This window comes from Vidua macroura, chromosome 30 (genome assembly GCF_024509145.1).
Source record: "Vidua macroura isolate BioBank_ID:100142 chromosome 30, ASM2450914v1, whole genome shotgun sequence".
Lineage (NCBI taxonomy): Eukaryota > Metazoa > Chordata > Aves > Passeriformes > Viduidae > Vidua > Vidua macroura.
The window spans coordinates 1171724-1186327 of record NC_071600.1 but is presented as its reverse complement, the minus strand read 5'-3'; the positions used below and the strand labels follow the sequence as shown (position 1 = coordinate 1186327).

General features: G+C 57.4%; 1 protein-coding gene, 1 long non-coding RNA gene and 2 pseudogenes across 6 annotated transcripts; 2 read left to right on the top strand and 2 right to left on the bottom strand.

Annotated features, from left to right (window-relative positions):
* The window catches only part of LOC128820668 (uncharacterized), a 1438581-nt pseudogene that overhangs the window by 831184 nt on the left and 592793 nt on the right, over positions 1 to 14604 (top strand).
* LOC128820667 (uncharacterized) overlaps positions 1 to 14604 on the bottom strand; it is a 2212279-nt pseudogene that overhangs the window by 2144370 nt on the left and 53305 nt on the right.
* Positions 6388 to 11149, top strand: LOC128820672 (uncharacterized). 5 transcript variants are annotated; one of them, XM_054001476.1, is made up of 10 exons: positions 6388 to 6837; positions 7097 to 7186; positions 7773 to 7871; positions 8301 to 8408; positions 8669 to 8740; positions 8829 to 8900; positions 8989 to 9087; positions 9529 to 9636; positions 10099 to 10273; positions 10977 to 11149. In XM_054001476.1, the coding sequence occupies exons 1-10, from the start codon at positions 6702 to 6704 to the stop codon at positions 10999 to 11001; spliced, it is 984 nt and encodes a 327-aa protein (XP_053857451.1). In that variant the 5' UTR covers positions 6388 to 6701; the 3' UTR covers positions 11002 to 11149. The 5 variants fall into 5 exon arrangements, with proteins under 5 accessions (XP_053857451.1, XP_053857453.1, XP_053857449.1 ...); XM_054001478.1 differs by lacking the exon at positions 10099 to 10273; XM_054001474.1 differs by lacking the exon at positions 10977 to 11149 and having other exon boundaries at positions 10099 to 10959.
* Positions 11306 to 12625, bottom strand: LOC128820780 (uncharacterized). Its single transcript, XR_008440938.1, has 3 exons — positions 12370 to 12625; positions 11910 to 12085; positions 11306 to 11375 (listed from the first exon to the last, which is right to left on the bottom strand). It is a non-coding gene; the product is annotated as an uncharacterized LOC128820780 (long non-coding RNA).

Below are 14604 nucleotides of genomic sequence, written 5' to 3'. Positions count from 1 at the left end.
CGTGGTGGGTGCATTTCCCTCAGCCTTCCCCTGGGACTCAGCAGCTGGGGGCTTCCCTGCACATCTGGACACGCCGTGCCCAGCACCGAGGGAAGGGATCCATGGCAGCCTGGCTGCCCCGCTGCTGCTTTCCTGCCCTGCAGGGCTGTTTCCCAGCCTGGCCTGGCTGCAGCTTCTCCCCAGCCTCTGCAGGAAGGCATTTGGCAGCAGCTGACAGGGAGTCCAAACTGCACCATGGGCCCGAGATGCCTGCAATTTCCCGGTCTCCGGGTAGATCAGGAATGGCACCTGTTTGTAGAAGGGAGTGGCCTGGCCAATCCCAAAAGTTTTGATGATTTCCTGAACCATGAGTTTGTCCAGTATTGCCTCTTGAAGATGCCATCTCCCAGAAGGGGAACGGCTCCATCTAATGCAGCTGTGCCTCTTCCTGTCTCCAGAGATGAACCGAAAGGCTGTGCTGAAGGCAGCATTTCCTGGAGGAAGCAGTGGCCCATTGGCAGCCCCTGCTGCAGGAAGTGAGGCGATGCCAGGCACAGTCACAGGAGGTAATTGCTGAGGCTTGAGCTGCCATCTCTGCTGTGTGGCAGTACCTGCCCTCCAGGGATGTTGCACAGGGCCTGCAAAGAGTGTGGAGAGTGACCAGGAACCAGCCCAGAGCTCCCCAGGCCCCTGGGCAGCTTTGGCCATGGCCATGGAAATTTGGCCCCCACAGCCTTACCCGACCCCCTTGCAGTGCCCAGTTCCCAAAGGCACAGGGGGATCCCAGCAGACCAGGAAATGGTTCTGATCTCTGATCCCTTCTAGCTTGGGATGGCGACATGGCTTATCGGGATGCCCTACTGGATGACAGCTTGGAGAATTCTCTTGGAGAGATTCTCTTGGAGAATGCTGGAGGCAAGTTTTCTGTGTGCCTTTCCTGAGAGAATAATCAGTGCCTCATGAGCCATTTCCCTTAGCAGCATCACAGGGTTGAAAGATTCTGGAAAACTTGCCCGGCTCCATTCTGGATCCCTGAGGGATCCCACAGAATGGCTGTCAGTGGCAGGAAGGAGCATTTAGCTGTCCATCTTCCGTCCATGTGCAATTCCAGTGTGCGCTTCCGTGTGCTCTGTGCAGCCAGGAAGAAGAGCAGAGAGGGAATGGGCCGGGACCACGGCTGTGCCCCGCGGCTGTGCCTTTTGCAGCTCCTTTGCCGGCCCCGGGGTGCCTGAGCTGCTCCTGCTGCTGCTGCCAAGCCCTGGCCCTGCCTGGGGCTGGGTTTAGAGCTGCGGGCAGCTCCAGGGAATCCTTTCTCCCCCGAGGACGGCCCTGCAAGGGGCTCCTTCCATGCCAGTGTGGGGCCATCGCTGGCACGTGGTCCCCCTGGCCCTGCTCCTGAGTGGAAGGCAGAGCTGAGGGAGTGCTTTGGAGGGCACCAATCACCCAGGGGCACTCACTGCCACTCTGGCCTGAAGGGGACATGGAACATCTTTATGTTCAGGTCCTTCTCCATGGAAGAACTCAGACACTGGAGACAAGAAATCCCTGGAGGCAGCCAGACACCTGGACCAGATGCTGAGTGATCTGGAGAGACGCCGTGGTGGGTGCATTTCCCTCAGCCTTCCCCTGGGGCTCAGCAGCCGGGGGCTTTCCCTGCACATCTGGACACGCCGTGCCCAGCACAGAGGGAAGGGATCCATGGCAGCCTGGCTGCCCCGCTGCTGCTTTCCTGCCCTGCAGGGCTGTTTCCCAGCCTGGCCTGGCTGCAGCTTCTCCCCAGCCTCTGCAGGAAGGCATTTGGCACCAGCTGGCAGGGAGCCCAAACTGCACCATGGGCCCGAGATGCCTGCAATTTCCCGGTCTCCGGGTAGATCAGGCACCTGTTTGTAGAAGGGAGTAGCCTGGCCAATCCCAAAAGTTTTGAGGATTTCCTGAACCATGAGTTTGTCCAGTATTGCCTCTTGAAGATGCCATCTCCCAGAAGGGGAACGGCTCCATCTAATGCAGCTGTGCCTCTTCCTGTCTCCAGAGATGAACCGAAAGGCTGTGCTGAAGGCAGCATTTCCTGGAGGAAGCAGTGGCCCATTGGCAGCCCCTGCTGCAGGAAGTGAGGCGATGCCAGGCACAGTCACAGGAGGTAATTGCTGAGGCTTGAGCTGCCATCTCTGCTGTGTGGCAGTACCTGCCCTCCAGGGATGTTGCACAGGGCCTGCAAAGAGTGTGGAGAGTGACCAGGAACCAGCCCAGAGCTCCCCAGGCCCCTGGGCAGCTTTGGCCATGGCCATGGAAATTTGGCCCCCACAGCCTTACCCGACCCCCTTGCAGTGCCCAGTTCCCAAAGGCACAGGGGGATCCCAGCAGACCAGGAAATGGTTCTGATCTCTGATCCCTTCTAGCTTGGGATGGCGACATGGCTTATCGGGATGCCCTACTGGATGACAGCTTGGAGAATTCTCTTGGAGAGATTCTCTTGGAGAATGCTGGAGGCAAGTTTTCTGTGTGCCTTTCCTGAGAGAATAATCAGTGCCTCATGAGCCATTTCCCTTAGCAGCATCACAGGGTTGAAAGATTCTGGAAAACTTGCCCGGCTCCATTCTGGATCCCTGAGGGATCCCACAGAATGGCTGTCAGTGGCAGGAAGGAGCATTTAGCTGTCCATCTTCCTTCCGTGTGCAATTCCAGTGTGCGCTTCCGTGTGCTCTGTGCAGGCACGGAGAAGAGCAGAGAGGGAAGGGGCCGGGCCCAGGGCTGTGCCCCGGGGCTGTGCCTTTTGCAGCTCCTTTGCGGGCCCCGGGGTGCCTGAGCTGCTCCTGCTGCTGCTGCCAAGCCCTGGCCCTGCCTGGAGCTGGGTTTAGAGCTGCTGGCAGCTCCAGGGAATCCTTTCTCCCCCGTGGACGGCCCTGCAAGGGGCTCCTTCCATGCCAGTGTGGGGCCACCGCAGGCACGTGGTCCCCCTGGCCCTGCTCCTGAGTGGAAGGCAGAGCTGAGGGAGTGCTTTGGAGGGCACCAATCACCCAGGGGCACTCACTGCCACTCTGGCCTGAAGGGGACATGGACCAACTTTCTCTTAAGGTCCTTCTCCATGGAAGAACTCAGACACTGGAGACAAGAAATCCCTGGAGGCAGCCAGACACCTGGACCAGATGCTGAGTGATCTGGAGAGACGCCGTGGTGGGTGCATTTCCCTCAGCCTTCCCCTGGGACTCAGCAGCTGGGGGCTTCCCTGCACATCTGGACACGCCGTGCCCAGCACCGAGGGAAGGGATCCATGGCAGCCTGGCTGCCCCGCTGCTGCTTTCCTGCCCTGCAGGGCTGTTTCCCAGCCTGGCCTGGCTGCAGCTTCTCCCCAGCCTCTGCAGGAAGGCATTTGGCAGCAGCTGACAGGGAGTCCAAACTGCACCATGGGCCCGAGATGCCTGCAATTTCCCGGTCTCCGGGTAGATCAGGAATGGCACCTGTTTGTAGAAGGGAGTGGCCTGGCCAATCCCAAAAGTTTTGATGATTTCCTGAACCATGAGTTTGTCCAGTATTGCCTCTTGAAGATGCCATCTCCCAGAAGGGGAACGGCTCCATCTAATGCAGCTGTGCCTCTTCCTGTCTCCAGAGATGAACCGAAAGGCTGTGCTGAAGGCAGCATTTCCTGGAGGAAGCAGTGGCCCATTGGCAGCCCCTGCTGCAGGAAGTGAGGCGATGCCAGGCACAGTCACAGGAGGTAATTGCTGAGGCTTGAGCTGCCATCTCTGCTGTGTGGCAGTACCTGCCCTCCAGGGATGTTGCACAGGGCCTGCAAAGAGTGTGGAGAGTGACCAGGAACCAGCCCAGAGCTCCCCAGGCCCCTGGGCAGCTTTGGCCATGGCCATGGAAATTTGGCCCCCACAGCCTTACCCGACCCCCTTGCAGTGCCCAGTTCCCAAAGGCACAGGGGGATCCCAGCAGACCAGGAAATGGTTCTGATCTCTGATCCCTTCTAGCTTGGGATGGCGACATGGCTTATCGGGATGCCCTACTGGATGACAGCTTGGAGAATTCTCTTGGAGAGATTCTCTTGGAGAATGCTGGAGGCAAGTTTTCTGTGTGCCTTTCCTGAGAGAATAATCAGTGCCTCATGAGCCATTTCCCTTAGCAGCATCACAGGGTTGAAAGATTCTGGAAAACTTGCCCGGCTCCATTCTGGATCCCTGAGGGATCCCACAGAATGGCTGTCAGTGGCAGGAAGGAGCATTTAGCTGTCCATCTTCCGTCCATGTGCAATTCCAGTGTGCGCTTCCGTGTGCTCTGTGCAGCCAGGAAGAAGAGCAGAGAGGGAATGGGCCGGGACCACGGCTGTGCCCCGCGGCTGTGCCTTTTGCAGCTCCTTTGCCGGCCCCGGGGTGCCTGAGCTGCTCCTGCTGCTGCTGCCAAGCCCTGGCCCTGCCTGGGGCTGGGTTTAGAGCTGCGGGCAGCTCCAGGGAATCCTTTCTCCCCCGAGGACGGCCCTGCAAGGGGCTCCTTCCATGCCAGTGTGGGGCCATCGCTGGCACGTGGTCCCCCTGGCCCTGCTCCTGAGTGGAAGGCAGAGCTGAGGGAGTGCTTTGGAGGGCACCAATCACCCAGGGGCACTCACTGCCACTCTGGCCTGAAGGGGACATGGAACATCTTTATGTTCAGGTCCTTCTCCATGGAAGAACTCAAACACTGGAGACAAGAAATCCCTGGAGGCAGCCAGACACCTGGACCAGATGCTGAGTGATCTGGAGAGACGCCGTGGTGGGTGCATTTCCCTCAGCCTTCCCCTGGGGCTCAGCAGCCGGGGGCTTTCCCTGCACATCTGGACACGCCGTGCCCAGCACAGAGGGAAGGGATCCATGGCAGCCTGGCTGCCCCGCTGCTGCTTTCCTGCCCTGCAGGGCTGTTTCCCAGCCTGGCCTGGCTGCAGCTTCTCCCCAGCCTCTGCAGGAAGGCATTTGGCACCAGCTGGCAGGGAGCCCAAACTGCACCATGGGCCCGAGATGCCTGCAATTTCCCGGTCTCCGGGTAGATCAGGCACCTGTTTGTAGAAGGGAGTAGCCTGGCCAATCCCAAAAGTTTTGAGGATTTCCTGAACCATGAGTTTGTCCAGTATTGCCTCTTGAAGATGCCATCTCCCAGAAGGGGAACGGCTCCATCTAATGCAGCTGTGCCTCTTCCTGTCTCCAGAGATGAACCGAAAGGCTGTGCTGAAGGCAGCATTTCCTGGAGGAAGCAGTGGCCCATTGGCAGCCCCTGCTGCAGGAAGTGAGGCGATGCCAGGCACAGTCACAGGAGGTAATTGCTGAGGCTTGAGCTGCCATCTCTGCTGTGTGGCAGTACCTGCCCTCCAGGGATGTTGCACAGGGCCTGCAAAGAGTGTGGAGAGTGACCAGGAACCAGCCCAGAGCTCCCCAGGCCCCTGGGCAGCTTTGGCCATGGCCATGGAAATTTGGCCCCCACAGCCTTACCCGACCCCCTTGCAGTGCCCAGTTCCCAAAGGCACAGGGGGATCCCAGCAGACCAGGAAATGGTTCTGATCTCTGATCCCTTCTAGCTTGGGATGGCGACATGGCTTATCGGGATGCCCTACTGGATGACAGCTTGGAGAATTCTCTTGGAGAGATTCTCTTGGAGAATGCTGGAGGCAAGTTTTCTGTGTGCCTTTCCTGAGAGAATAATCAGTGCCTCATGAGCCATTTCCCTTAGCAGCATCACAGGGTTGAAAGATTCTGGAAAACTTGCCCGGCTCCATTCTGGATCCCTGAGGGATCCCACAGAATGGCTGTCAGTGGCAGGAAGGAGCATTTAGCTGTCCATCTTCCTTCCGTGTGCAATTCCAGTGTGCGCTTCCGTGTGCTCTGTGCAGGCACGGAGAAGAGCAGAGAGGGAAGGGGCCGGGCCCAGGGCTGTGCCCCGGGGCTGTGCCTTTTGCAGCTCCTTTGCGGGCCCCGGGGTGCCTGAGCTGCTCCTGCTGCTGCTGCCAAGCCCTGGCCCTGCCTGGAGCTGGGTTTAGAGCTGCTGGCAGCTCCAGGGAATCCTTTCTCCCCCGTGGACGGCCCTGCAAGGGGCTCCTTCCATGCCAGTGTGGGGCCACCGCAGGCACGTGGTCCCCCTGGCCCTGCTCCTGAGTGGAAGGCAGAGCTGAGGGAGTGCTTTGGAGGGCACCAATCACCCAGGGGCACTCACTGCCACTCTGGCCTGAAGGGGACATGGACCAACTTTCTCTTAAGGTCCTTCTCCATGGAAGAACTCAGACACTGGAGACAAGAAATCCCTGGAGGCAGCCAGACACCTGGACCAGATGCTGAGTGATCTGGAGAGACGCCGTGGTGGGTGCATTTCCCTCAGCCTTCCCCTGGGACTCAGCAGCTGGGGGCTTCCCTGCACATCTGGACACGCCGTGCCCAGCACCGAGGGAAGGGATCCATGGCAGCCTGGCTGCCCCGCTGCTGCTTTCCTGCCCTGCAGGGCTGTTTCCCAGCCTGGCCTGGCTGCAGCTTCTCCCCAGCCTCTGCAGGAAGGCATTTGGCAGCAGCTGACAGGGAGTCCAAACTGCACCATGGGCCCGAGATGCCTGCAATTTCCCGGTCTCCGGGTAGATCAGGAATGGCACCTGTTTGTAGAAGGGAGTGGCCTGGCCAATCCCAAAAGTTTTGATGATTTCCTGAACCATGAGTTTGTCCAGTATTGCCTCTTGAAGATGCCATCTCCCAGAAGGGGAACGGCTCCATCTAATGCAGCTGTGCCTCTTCCTGTCTCCAGAGATGAACCGAAAGGCTGTGCTGAAGGCAGCATTTCCTGGAGGAAGCAGTGGCCCATTGGCAGCCCCTGCTGCAGGAAGTGAGGCGATGCCAGGCACAGTCACAGGAGGTAATTGCTGAGGCTTGAGCTGCCATCTCTGCTGTGTGGCAGTACCTGCCCTCCAGGGATGTTGCACAGGGCCTGCAAAGAGTGTGGAGAGTGACCAGGAACCAGCCCAGAGCTCCCCAGGCCCCTGGGCAGCTTTGGCCATGGCCATGGAAATTTGGCCCCCACAGCCTTACCCGACCCCCTTGCAGTGCCCAGTTCCCAAAGGCACAGGGGGATCCCAGCAGACCAGGAAATGGTTCTGATCTCTGATCCCTTCTAGCTTGGGATGGCGACATGGCTTATCGGGATGCCCTACTGGATGACAGCTTGGAGAATTCTCTTGGAGAGATTCTCTTGGAGAATGCTGGAGGCAAGTTTTCTGTGTGCCTTTCCTGAGAGAATAATCAGTGCCTCATGAGCCATTTCCCTTAGCAGCATCACAGGGTTGAAAGATTCTGGAAAACTTGCCCGGCTCCATTCTGGATCCCTGAGGGATCCCACAGAATGGCTGTCAGTGGCAGGAAGGAGCATTTAGCTGTCCATCTTCCGTCCATGTGCAATTCCAGTGTGCGCTTCCGTGTGCTCTGTGCAGCCAGGAAGAAGAGCAGAGAGGGAATGGGCCGGGACCACGGCTGTGCCCCGCGGCTGTGCCTTTTGCAGCTCCTTTGCCGGCCCCGGGGTGCCTGAGCTGCTCCTGCTGCTGCTGCCAAGCCCTGGCCCTGCCTGGGGCTGGGTTTAGAGCTGCGGGCAGCTCCAGGGAATCCTTTCTCCCCCGAGGACGGCCCTGCAAGGGGCTCCTTCCATGCCAGTGTGGGGCCATCGCTGGCACGTGGTCCCCCTGGCCCTGCTCCTGAGTGGAAGGCAGAGCTGAGGGAGTGCTTTGGAGGGCACCAATCACCCAGGGGCACTCACTGCCACTCTGGCCTGAAGGGGACATGGAACATCTTTATGTTCAGGTCCTTCTCCATGGAAGAACTCAGACACTGGAGACAAGAAATCCCTGGAGGCAGCCAGACACCTGGACCAGATGCTGAGTGATCTGGAGAGACGCCGTGGTGGGTGCATTTCCCTCAGCCTTCCCCTGGGGCTCAGCAGCCGGGGGCTTTCCCTGCACATCTGGACACGCCGTGCCCAGCACCGAGGGAAGGGATCCATGGCAGCCTGGCTGCCCCGCTGCTGCTTTCCTGCCCTGCAGGGCTGTTTCCCAGCCTGGCCTGGCTGCAGCTTCTCCCCAGCCTCTGCAGGAAGGCATTTGGCACCAGCTGGCAGGGAGCCCAAACTGCACCATGGGCCCGAGATGCCTGCAATTTCCCGGTCTCCGGGTAGATCAGGCACCTGTTTGTAGAAGGGAGTAGCCTGGCCAATCCCAAAAGTTTTGAGGATTTCCTGAACCATGAGTTTGTCCAGTATTGCCTCTTGAAGATGCCATCTCCCAGAAGGGGAACGGCTCCATCTAATGCAGCTGTGCCTCTTCCTGTCTCCAGAGATGAACCGAAAGGCTGTGCTGAAGGCAGCATTTCCCGGAGGAAGCAGTGGCCCATTGGCAGCCCCTGCTGCAGGAAGTGAGGCGATGCCAGGCACAGTCACAGGAGGTAATTGCTGAGGCTTGAGCTGCCATCTCTGCTGTGTGGCAGTACCTGCCCTCCAGGGATGTTGCACAGGGCCTGCAAAGAGTGTGGAGAGTGGGCAGGAGCCAGCCCAGAGCTCCCCAGGCCCCTGGGCAGCTTTGGCCATGGCCATGGAAATTTGGCCCCCACAGCCTTACCCGACCCCCTTGCAGTGCCCAGTTCCCAAAGGCACAGGGGGATCCCAGCACACCATGGAAATGGTTCTGATCTCTGATCCCTTCTAGATGAGCATGCTAGCAAGGCTTCCCCAGCAGCTGGGATGGAAGATGGTTTGGAACCCTTGGGAGCTTCTGCAGGTAACTTCTCAACTTCCCCTCAGTGAATAATCACTGACAACCTGGCAGGAAGCAGGTGACAGAAGCTCCTCTGCCTGTTGAGTTACAGGTGTGTCTGCAGGGAGGACTTTTCAGGCTCCTTTCCTGGTTGCTGCGCACAAGCCCGGCTCCCATCGCAGGGGTGAGTTGTGTGTCCCTGCTGACCCCACAGGCTGAGCCATGGTTTTGTGGGATCCATTCCGGGGGAAATGGACATGCATTCTCTTAAGGTGCGCCGAGACGGAGGAACAGATCTACTAAACACATGAAGTCCCTGGAGGCATCCAAACACATGGACCAGATGCTGAGTGATCTGGAGAGACGCCGTGGTGGGTGCATTTCCCTCAGCCTTCCCCTGGGACTCAGCAGCCGGGGGCTTTCCCTGCACAAATGGACACGCCTTGCCCGGCACAGCGGGAAGGGATCCATGGCAGCCTGGCTGCCCCGCTGCTGCTTTCCTGCCCTGCAGGGCTGTTTCCCAGCCTGGCCTGGCTGCAGCTTCTCCCCAGCCTCTGCAGGAAGGCATTTGGTACCAGCTGGCAGGGAGCCCAAACTGCACCACGGGCCTGCAATCCCCTGCAATTTCCCGGTCTCTGCCACGTCAGGAGTGGCACCTGTATGGAGAAAGGAGGGCCCTGTGGCAGCCCCAAGAGCCGTGGCCTTTTCCTGATCCTTATCCATGTCTTTGAAAAGTAGAACTTGCTGAAGATGCCATCTCTCCAATGGGGAATGGTTCCACCTGATCCAGCTGTCCCTTTTCCTTTCTCCAGAGATGGACCAAAGGGCTTTGCTGAAGGCAGCACTTCCTGAAGGAAGCAGTGGCTCCGTGCCAGACCCCGATACACGAAGGGAGGAGATGCCAGACAGTGCCACAGAAGGTGATTGCTGTGCCAGGCTCAGCCAGGCTGAGCAATCCTGCTGGGGTCATTCCGTGGGAGACACGTCCCGAAACCTGGGAGTGGCTGCACGGGGTGCCCATGGTGGGGAAAGGGCAGAGAGGGAGAGCAAGGCTCCCGTGTGTCCTGACAGGGCCTGACTCTGTCCCCTGGGGCTGGGGGAGCTGTCCCAGGGCAGGGAGGGCCAGGGCTGGCAGGGGCTGCTCAGGGATGGGTTTGGCCCATGTCCCTCGAAGCAGCGACTGCCCAAGCAGCTGCGCTGGCCCCGGGTTCTCCTCCCGGCCTGCTGGGCTTTGTTGGGTGGCACAGCCTGTGCCAAGGGGCGGCAAGGGGCCTGCAGGCCCCAGCTCTGGGGGAAACAGAGAACGTCCTGGCCCTATCCACCGTGCTGCCAGCTCGGCAGTGCAGCACAGCACGGGCTCACGCTCCCCATTGCTCCCACAGACGTTATCACTGAAACAGGAATATTTGCCCCGGATCCAGTGCGCCTCCCAAGAATTGTCTGCCCCCAGGATGTGCACAGGTCCTGCATGATAGGCACGGTGGTGACACTGTTCACCGTGCCCCTCGTGCTGACAGGCTGCTATCTTGGCATTCGGAAGCTGTACCAGAGCAGACGGTCAGTTGTTGATTTTTCTCCACAGCTTTCTTGTAACTCTGCTCATAGCATTGGTAGCCTGACTCGTAGTCATGCTGCACTGGAGCTGTGGCCAGTCTGTGGTTGTCCAAAGAACTCTGCTGAGGGCTCTGCTGCTGCCCAGTGCTTTCATTGGCCTCTTCATTGCTGGGCCTTGTCCTGGGGGGCCCGCTGGGGCTGCAGCCAGTGCTGGCTCCCACTGAGGCTGCCAGGCCAAGAGCAGCCCCGGGGGCACAGGGCAGAGGCAGAGCAAGTTCTCAACAGTATTTGGGCCACACAGCTCAGGACAGGACAGTGCTTATTTAGTAGCTCATGTAAAGTTTCATGGTGACAGTGATGTTACCAGACAAGCAAATCTGCTCCAGTTCAGTGTTCAAACAAATCCAACCTGATGAAGGTTTGGCTTTGGCCTCGAGGCTTGCTCTTTGTGTGAGCCCTGTTCTGGATTGATTCCCACTCAGTCTTGGAGCTTGTTTTGGGTGAAGGCTCATCCCGGCCCTGACCCTTGGCAGTTCTGGGCTCAAAGGGACCGCCGAGGCCGCACTGCACGTGACTGGGCTTCAGGGCTCCATTAGCAAAGGCCTTTGAGAAGTTTAAATTACTGTATTCTTACTCTTTGGTTTTCTTTCTGGAATTCCTTCCCTTTTTTTTAAACTTAATTTAAAAAAAACAAATTCTTTTCCAGTGCTTTTTCCAGTTATTTGATATAGTGAATGATGGCTGGACCATCGAGGATCTCGTCTCGACGGTGGTAGCTCTATTCCCCTTCCTCTCTTTTCTCTCTATTTCCCTTTTCTGTCCCTTCTATCGCATTTGCTGTTGGTACCTAAATAAATATGCATTTGTTGTGATTAAAGTGATGGTCCCTTGCCATTTGTAATTTTGCACTTTTGGGATCGGTTAACAAACCATCACAAACACCCCGCAAGAGTGGATCGTGACCGGTTGTGGGGGATCCTTCAGTCTCTTGGATGGGGGAGGGAGCAGGGAAATGGAATCAAGATTAGGCAGGGATCAGCCAGCCCCACGCCAGGCAGCGTTTTCTCCTCTGAGAGCTCCTCTGAGCTGAGCGAGCTGGTGAAGCCTGCGGAGCAAATGAGAGCCGGGACTGAGGGAAAGGCTGGCTGGGAAGGAGTCAGATAAACCCGTGTGGGCATTTCCCTTTCCAAGGGGCTCCTGGGGAGACAAAGGAGACAAGAAGGATTCCCCACCTCACGACATCTCCTTTTTCCCTTCAGTAGCCCTATTGCAGCCACTGCTTACAAGAGTTTACTTGATCCCCTAAATATAAGGGAGCACCAAGAACTTGAACCTTGCTGGAGTCCAGCCCTGCCTGCCTGTCACTGAGCAGAGGGGAAAGATGCAGAACCTGGGCAGGGGTTGAGCCAAATTGCCATTTTGCCACCTGTGATTTCCTCCCAGCTTTTGCAGCAGGGCGACAACCCCATCGCTGCAAACCACTCCCTTTGGCAAGGCACACATGGGCCTCGCTGGAAGCTCAGGGCTCTTGAAGGGGCTGCTGCAGTTGGCAACAGGAGCTGTTGTTGAACTTTTCACATTGCTTAACCCCCCCTGCCAAATGCCATCAAGTGGCTGAGGAAGGACACAAAAAGATTACCCTGGAGGAAGGGAGGCCAAAAGCTTGGAAAAGGATGAAAGAAATGCTCTGATCATGATGATGACAAAAAAATAGAACGATTTATTTTTGACAGCAAATGAACACCCGCCGCCCTCCAGCCCTCCCAGCCTGGCAGGCCGAGCGGAGCCGTTTCCATGGCATGAGGTGCTGGCAGCCTGCGGAGAGAAACCAGAGAGCCACGGTCAGTCACAGAAGGCTCCTGTGCCCTGTCCTGCCATGGCCTGTGCCCGGGCCAGGCTGCTGGCTGTGCTCAGAGCCCAAACCTCCCGAGCCATTCTCTGTTTTGAGAGAAGGGCAGCGTGGCAGGCCACGTTCCACCTCCTCTGCTTCAGCACAGCACAGCAGCCTCCTCAGCAGCTGCAAGGGCGGGATGCCCGTGTGCCCGCTGCCCTCTGCCCGAAGCCCTTCTGCCAGCCCAGCTGTGGAGCCGGGTACCCACCTCTGCAGACCTGCTGCCAGGAGAGGAGCCGATCCCACACGAGGTCCTCGCCCTTCTTGAAGGGGATGTCCCCGCAGGCCGTGACCCCTGGGGTAGCGCTGGCACTGGATGTGCTCCACGGACGGTGCAGGCGCTTCCCCGTCCGGTCTGGGCACCAGGTGTAATCTTCCTGGGAAAACAAAGAACAATTGCATGAAAGTCAATTCAAAACAAGACCTGGAAACAAGAAGAAGCTATACAGCCTGTCACCGTTTCACGGGCCTGAGGAGGGTCTGACTACTCCATGCGAGAATGAAACCTGTCCATGGGTGGGGAAAAACCCCACCTTTCCCACCCGTAAACGCACCCCTTCCTCAAGGGCCTGCAAAGCAGACCAGCTGGGGCACGGCTTCGGAACCCGTCCCCCTCTGCTGCCCCCATCCACATGGATGGATGCTTTGTTAGGCTGGCTGCCCCCGCCCCAGCCCGTGCCAGGCTGGCTGGCAGAAGCTGTCAGCAAGGCCAGGAGCCGGCTCCCCTTCCACAATGTCCTGGTTTAGGACAAATTAGGGGAAAACACCTCCAAAGGAGCCCCTTATAGGAGACCAAACCCTCCGCAACTTCCCCCCACCACCGGGTTCGGGAGGAATTCCTTCAGAGGGGAAGTGGAAAAAACTTGTTTTTTAAGGCACAACAAAAAACACTCCCCAGCACAAGAGAAATAGCCCAAGATGACCACAGATGTTTTCACCAGTCCAAGGGGGTTGAGCTGTATCTCTCTTCGCCGCAGAGGGTACGGAGCTTCTTTTGCAGACCCCGGGGGAGCTCCTGCCCGGAGTAGGTCCGATGTCTTCGGGGGGGGAAGGGAACAACGGAAACCGGGGAAAAAGGAAAAAAAAATGGCAAAAAAGCAAGCCAGCGAAAAGCAGAGAAAAAAGAGAGGAAAACAGAGCCAGCAAAGCATGCAGCCAGCAGCAAGCAAGAGCAGCAAGCAAGCTAAGCAGCAAGCCAGCAGCCAGCCGGGGGGGGAAGGAAGACAAAACAAACTGAGAACAGGGAACAGAAACCACGATTGGGATAATGAGCATGAAAATGTCCTGTCCCCACGACATTCCACCCCTTATCCCATATCGTGAACATGTTACTGAACTTCCTTCCTACCTGCTCAAACCTTCCACACTTACACATTCCCTTCCATTCTCACTTGCTCTGACTTTCGACATTTACACATTTCCTTCTGTCCCATGTCTGTGTGGCTTAATGTACAAACAATGGCAGTAACATCCAGCAAATTGAGATGTTTGGATATGAGTCTCACCCCACAATCAGGTCTCCCTGAGGTACACATCGTGTTCTTCCATCTTTCTGCATTATCCACCATGTACAACCTGGTCCCTGAGCAAAGACAATCCCACGAATGGGTTTGTCTGTACTCGAGGCAGAATTGATCCACACTGTCCTCCCTAACAAACCTCTGATATGTGCCACTGGGACTTTATCTCCGTCTACTATATTCAGGGACTCAGACTGGGCAGGACCTGCTCGATTGGTGGAACCTCGGGTGTTAACTAACCAGGTGGCCTGTGCCAAATGCTGCTCCCAGTTTTTGAAAGATCCCCCACCCAATGCTTTCAAGGTGGTTTTTAACAGTCCATTGTACCTCTCTACCTTGCCTGCAGCTGGTGCATGGTAGGGGATATGGTACACCCACTCAATGCCATGTTCCCTAGCCCAGGAGTTGATAAGGCTGTTCTTAAAATGAGTCCCATTGTCTGACTCAATCCTCTCAGGGGTACCATGCCTCCAAAGGACCTGCTTTTCAAGGCCCAGGATGGTGTTACGGGCTGTAGCATGAGACACAGGGTAGGTTTCCAACCATCCTGTGGTGGCTTCCACCATTGTGAGCACGTAGCGCTTGCCTTGGCGTGTCTGGGGCAGTGTGATGTAGTCAATCTGCCAGGCCTCCCCATAGCTGTACTTGGACCACCGTCCCCCATACCACAGGGGCTTCACTCGCTTGGCCTGTTTGATGGCAGCACACGTCTCACAGTCATGGATAACCTGAGAAATGCTGTCCATGGTTAAATCCACCCCTCGGTCTCGTGCCCACTTATAGGTGGCATCTCTGCCCTGATGGCCTGAGGCATCATGGGCCCATCGCGCTAGGAACAACTCCCCCTTGTGTTGCCAATCTAAATCTATCTTTGACACCCCTATCTTTGCAGCCTGATCTACCTGCTGATTGTTTTGCTGTTC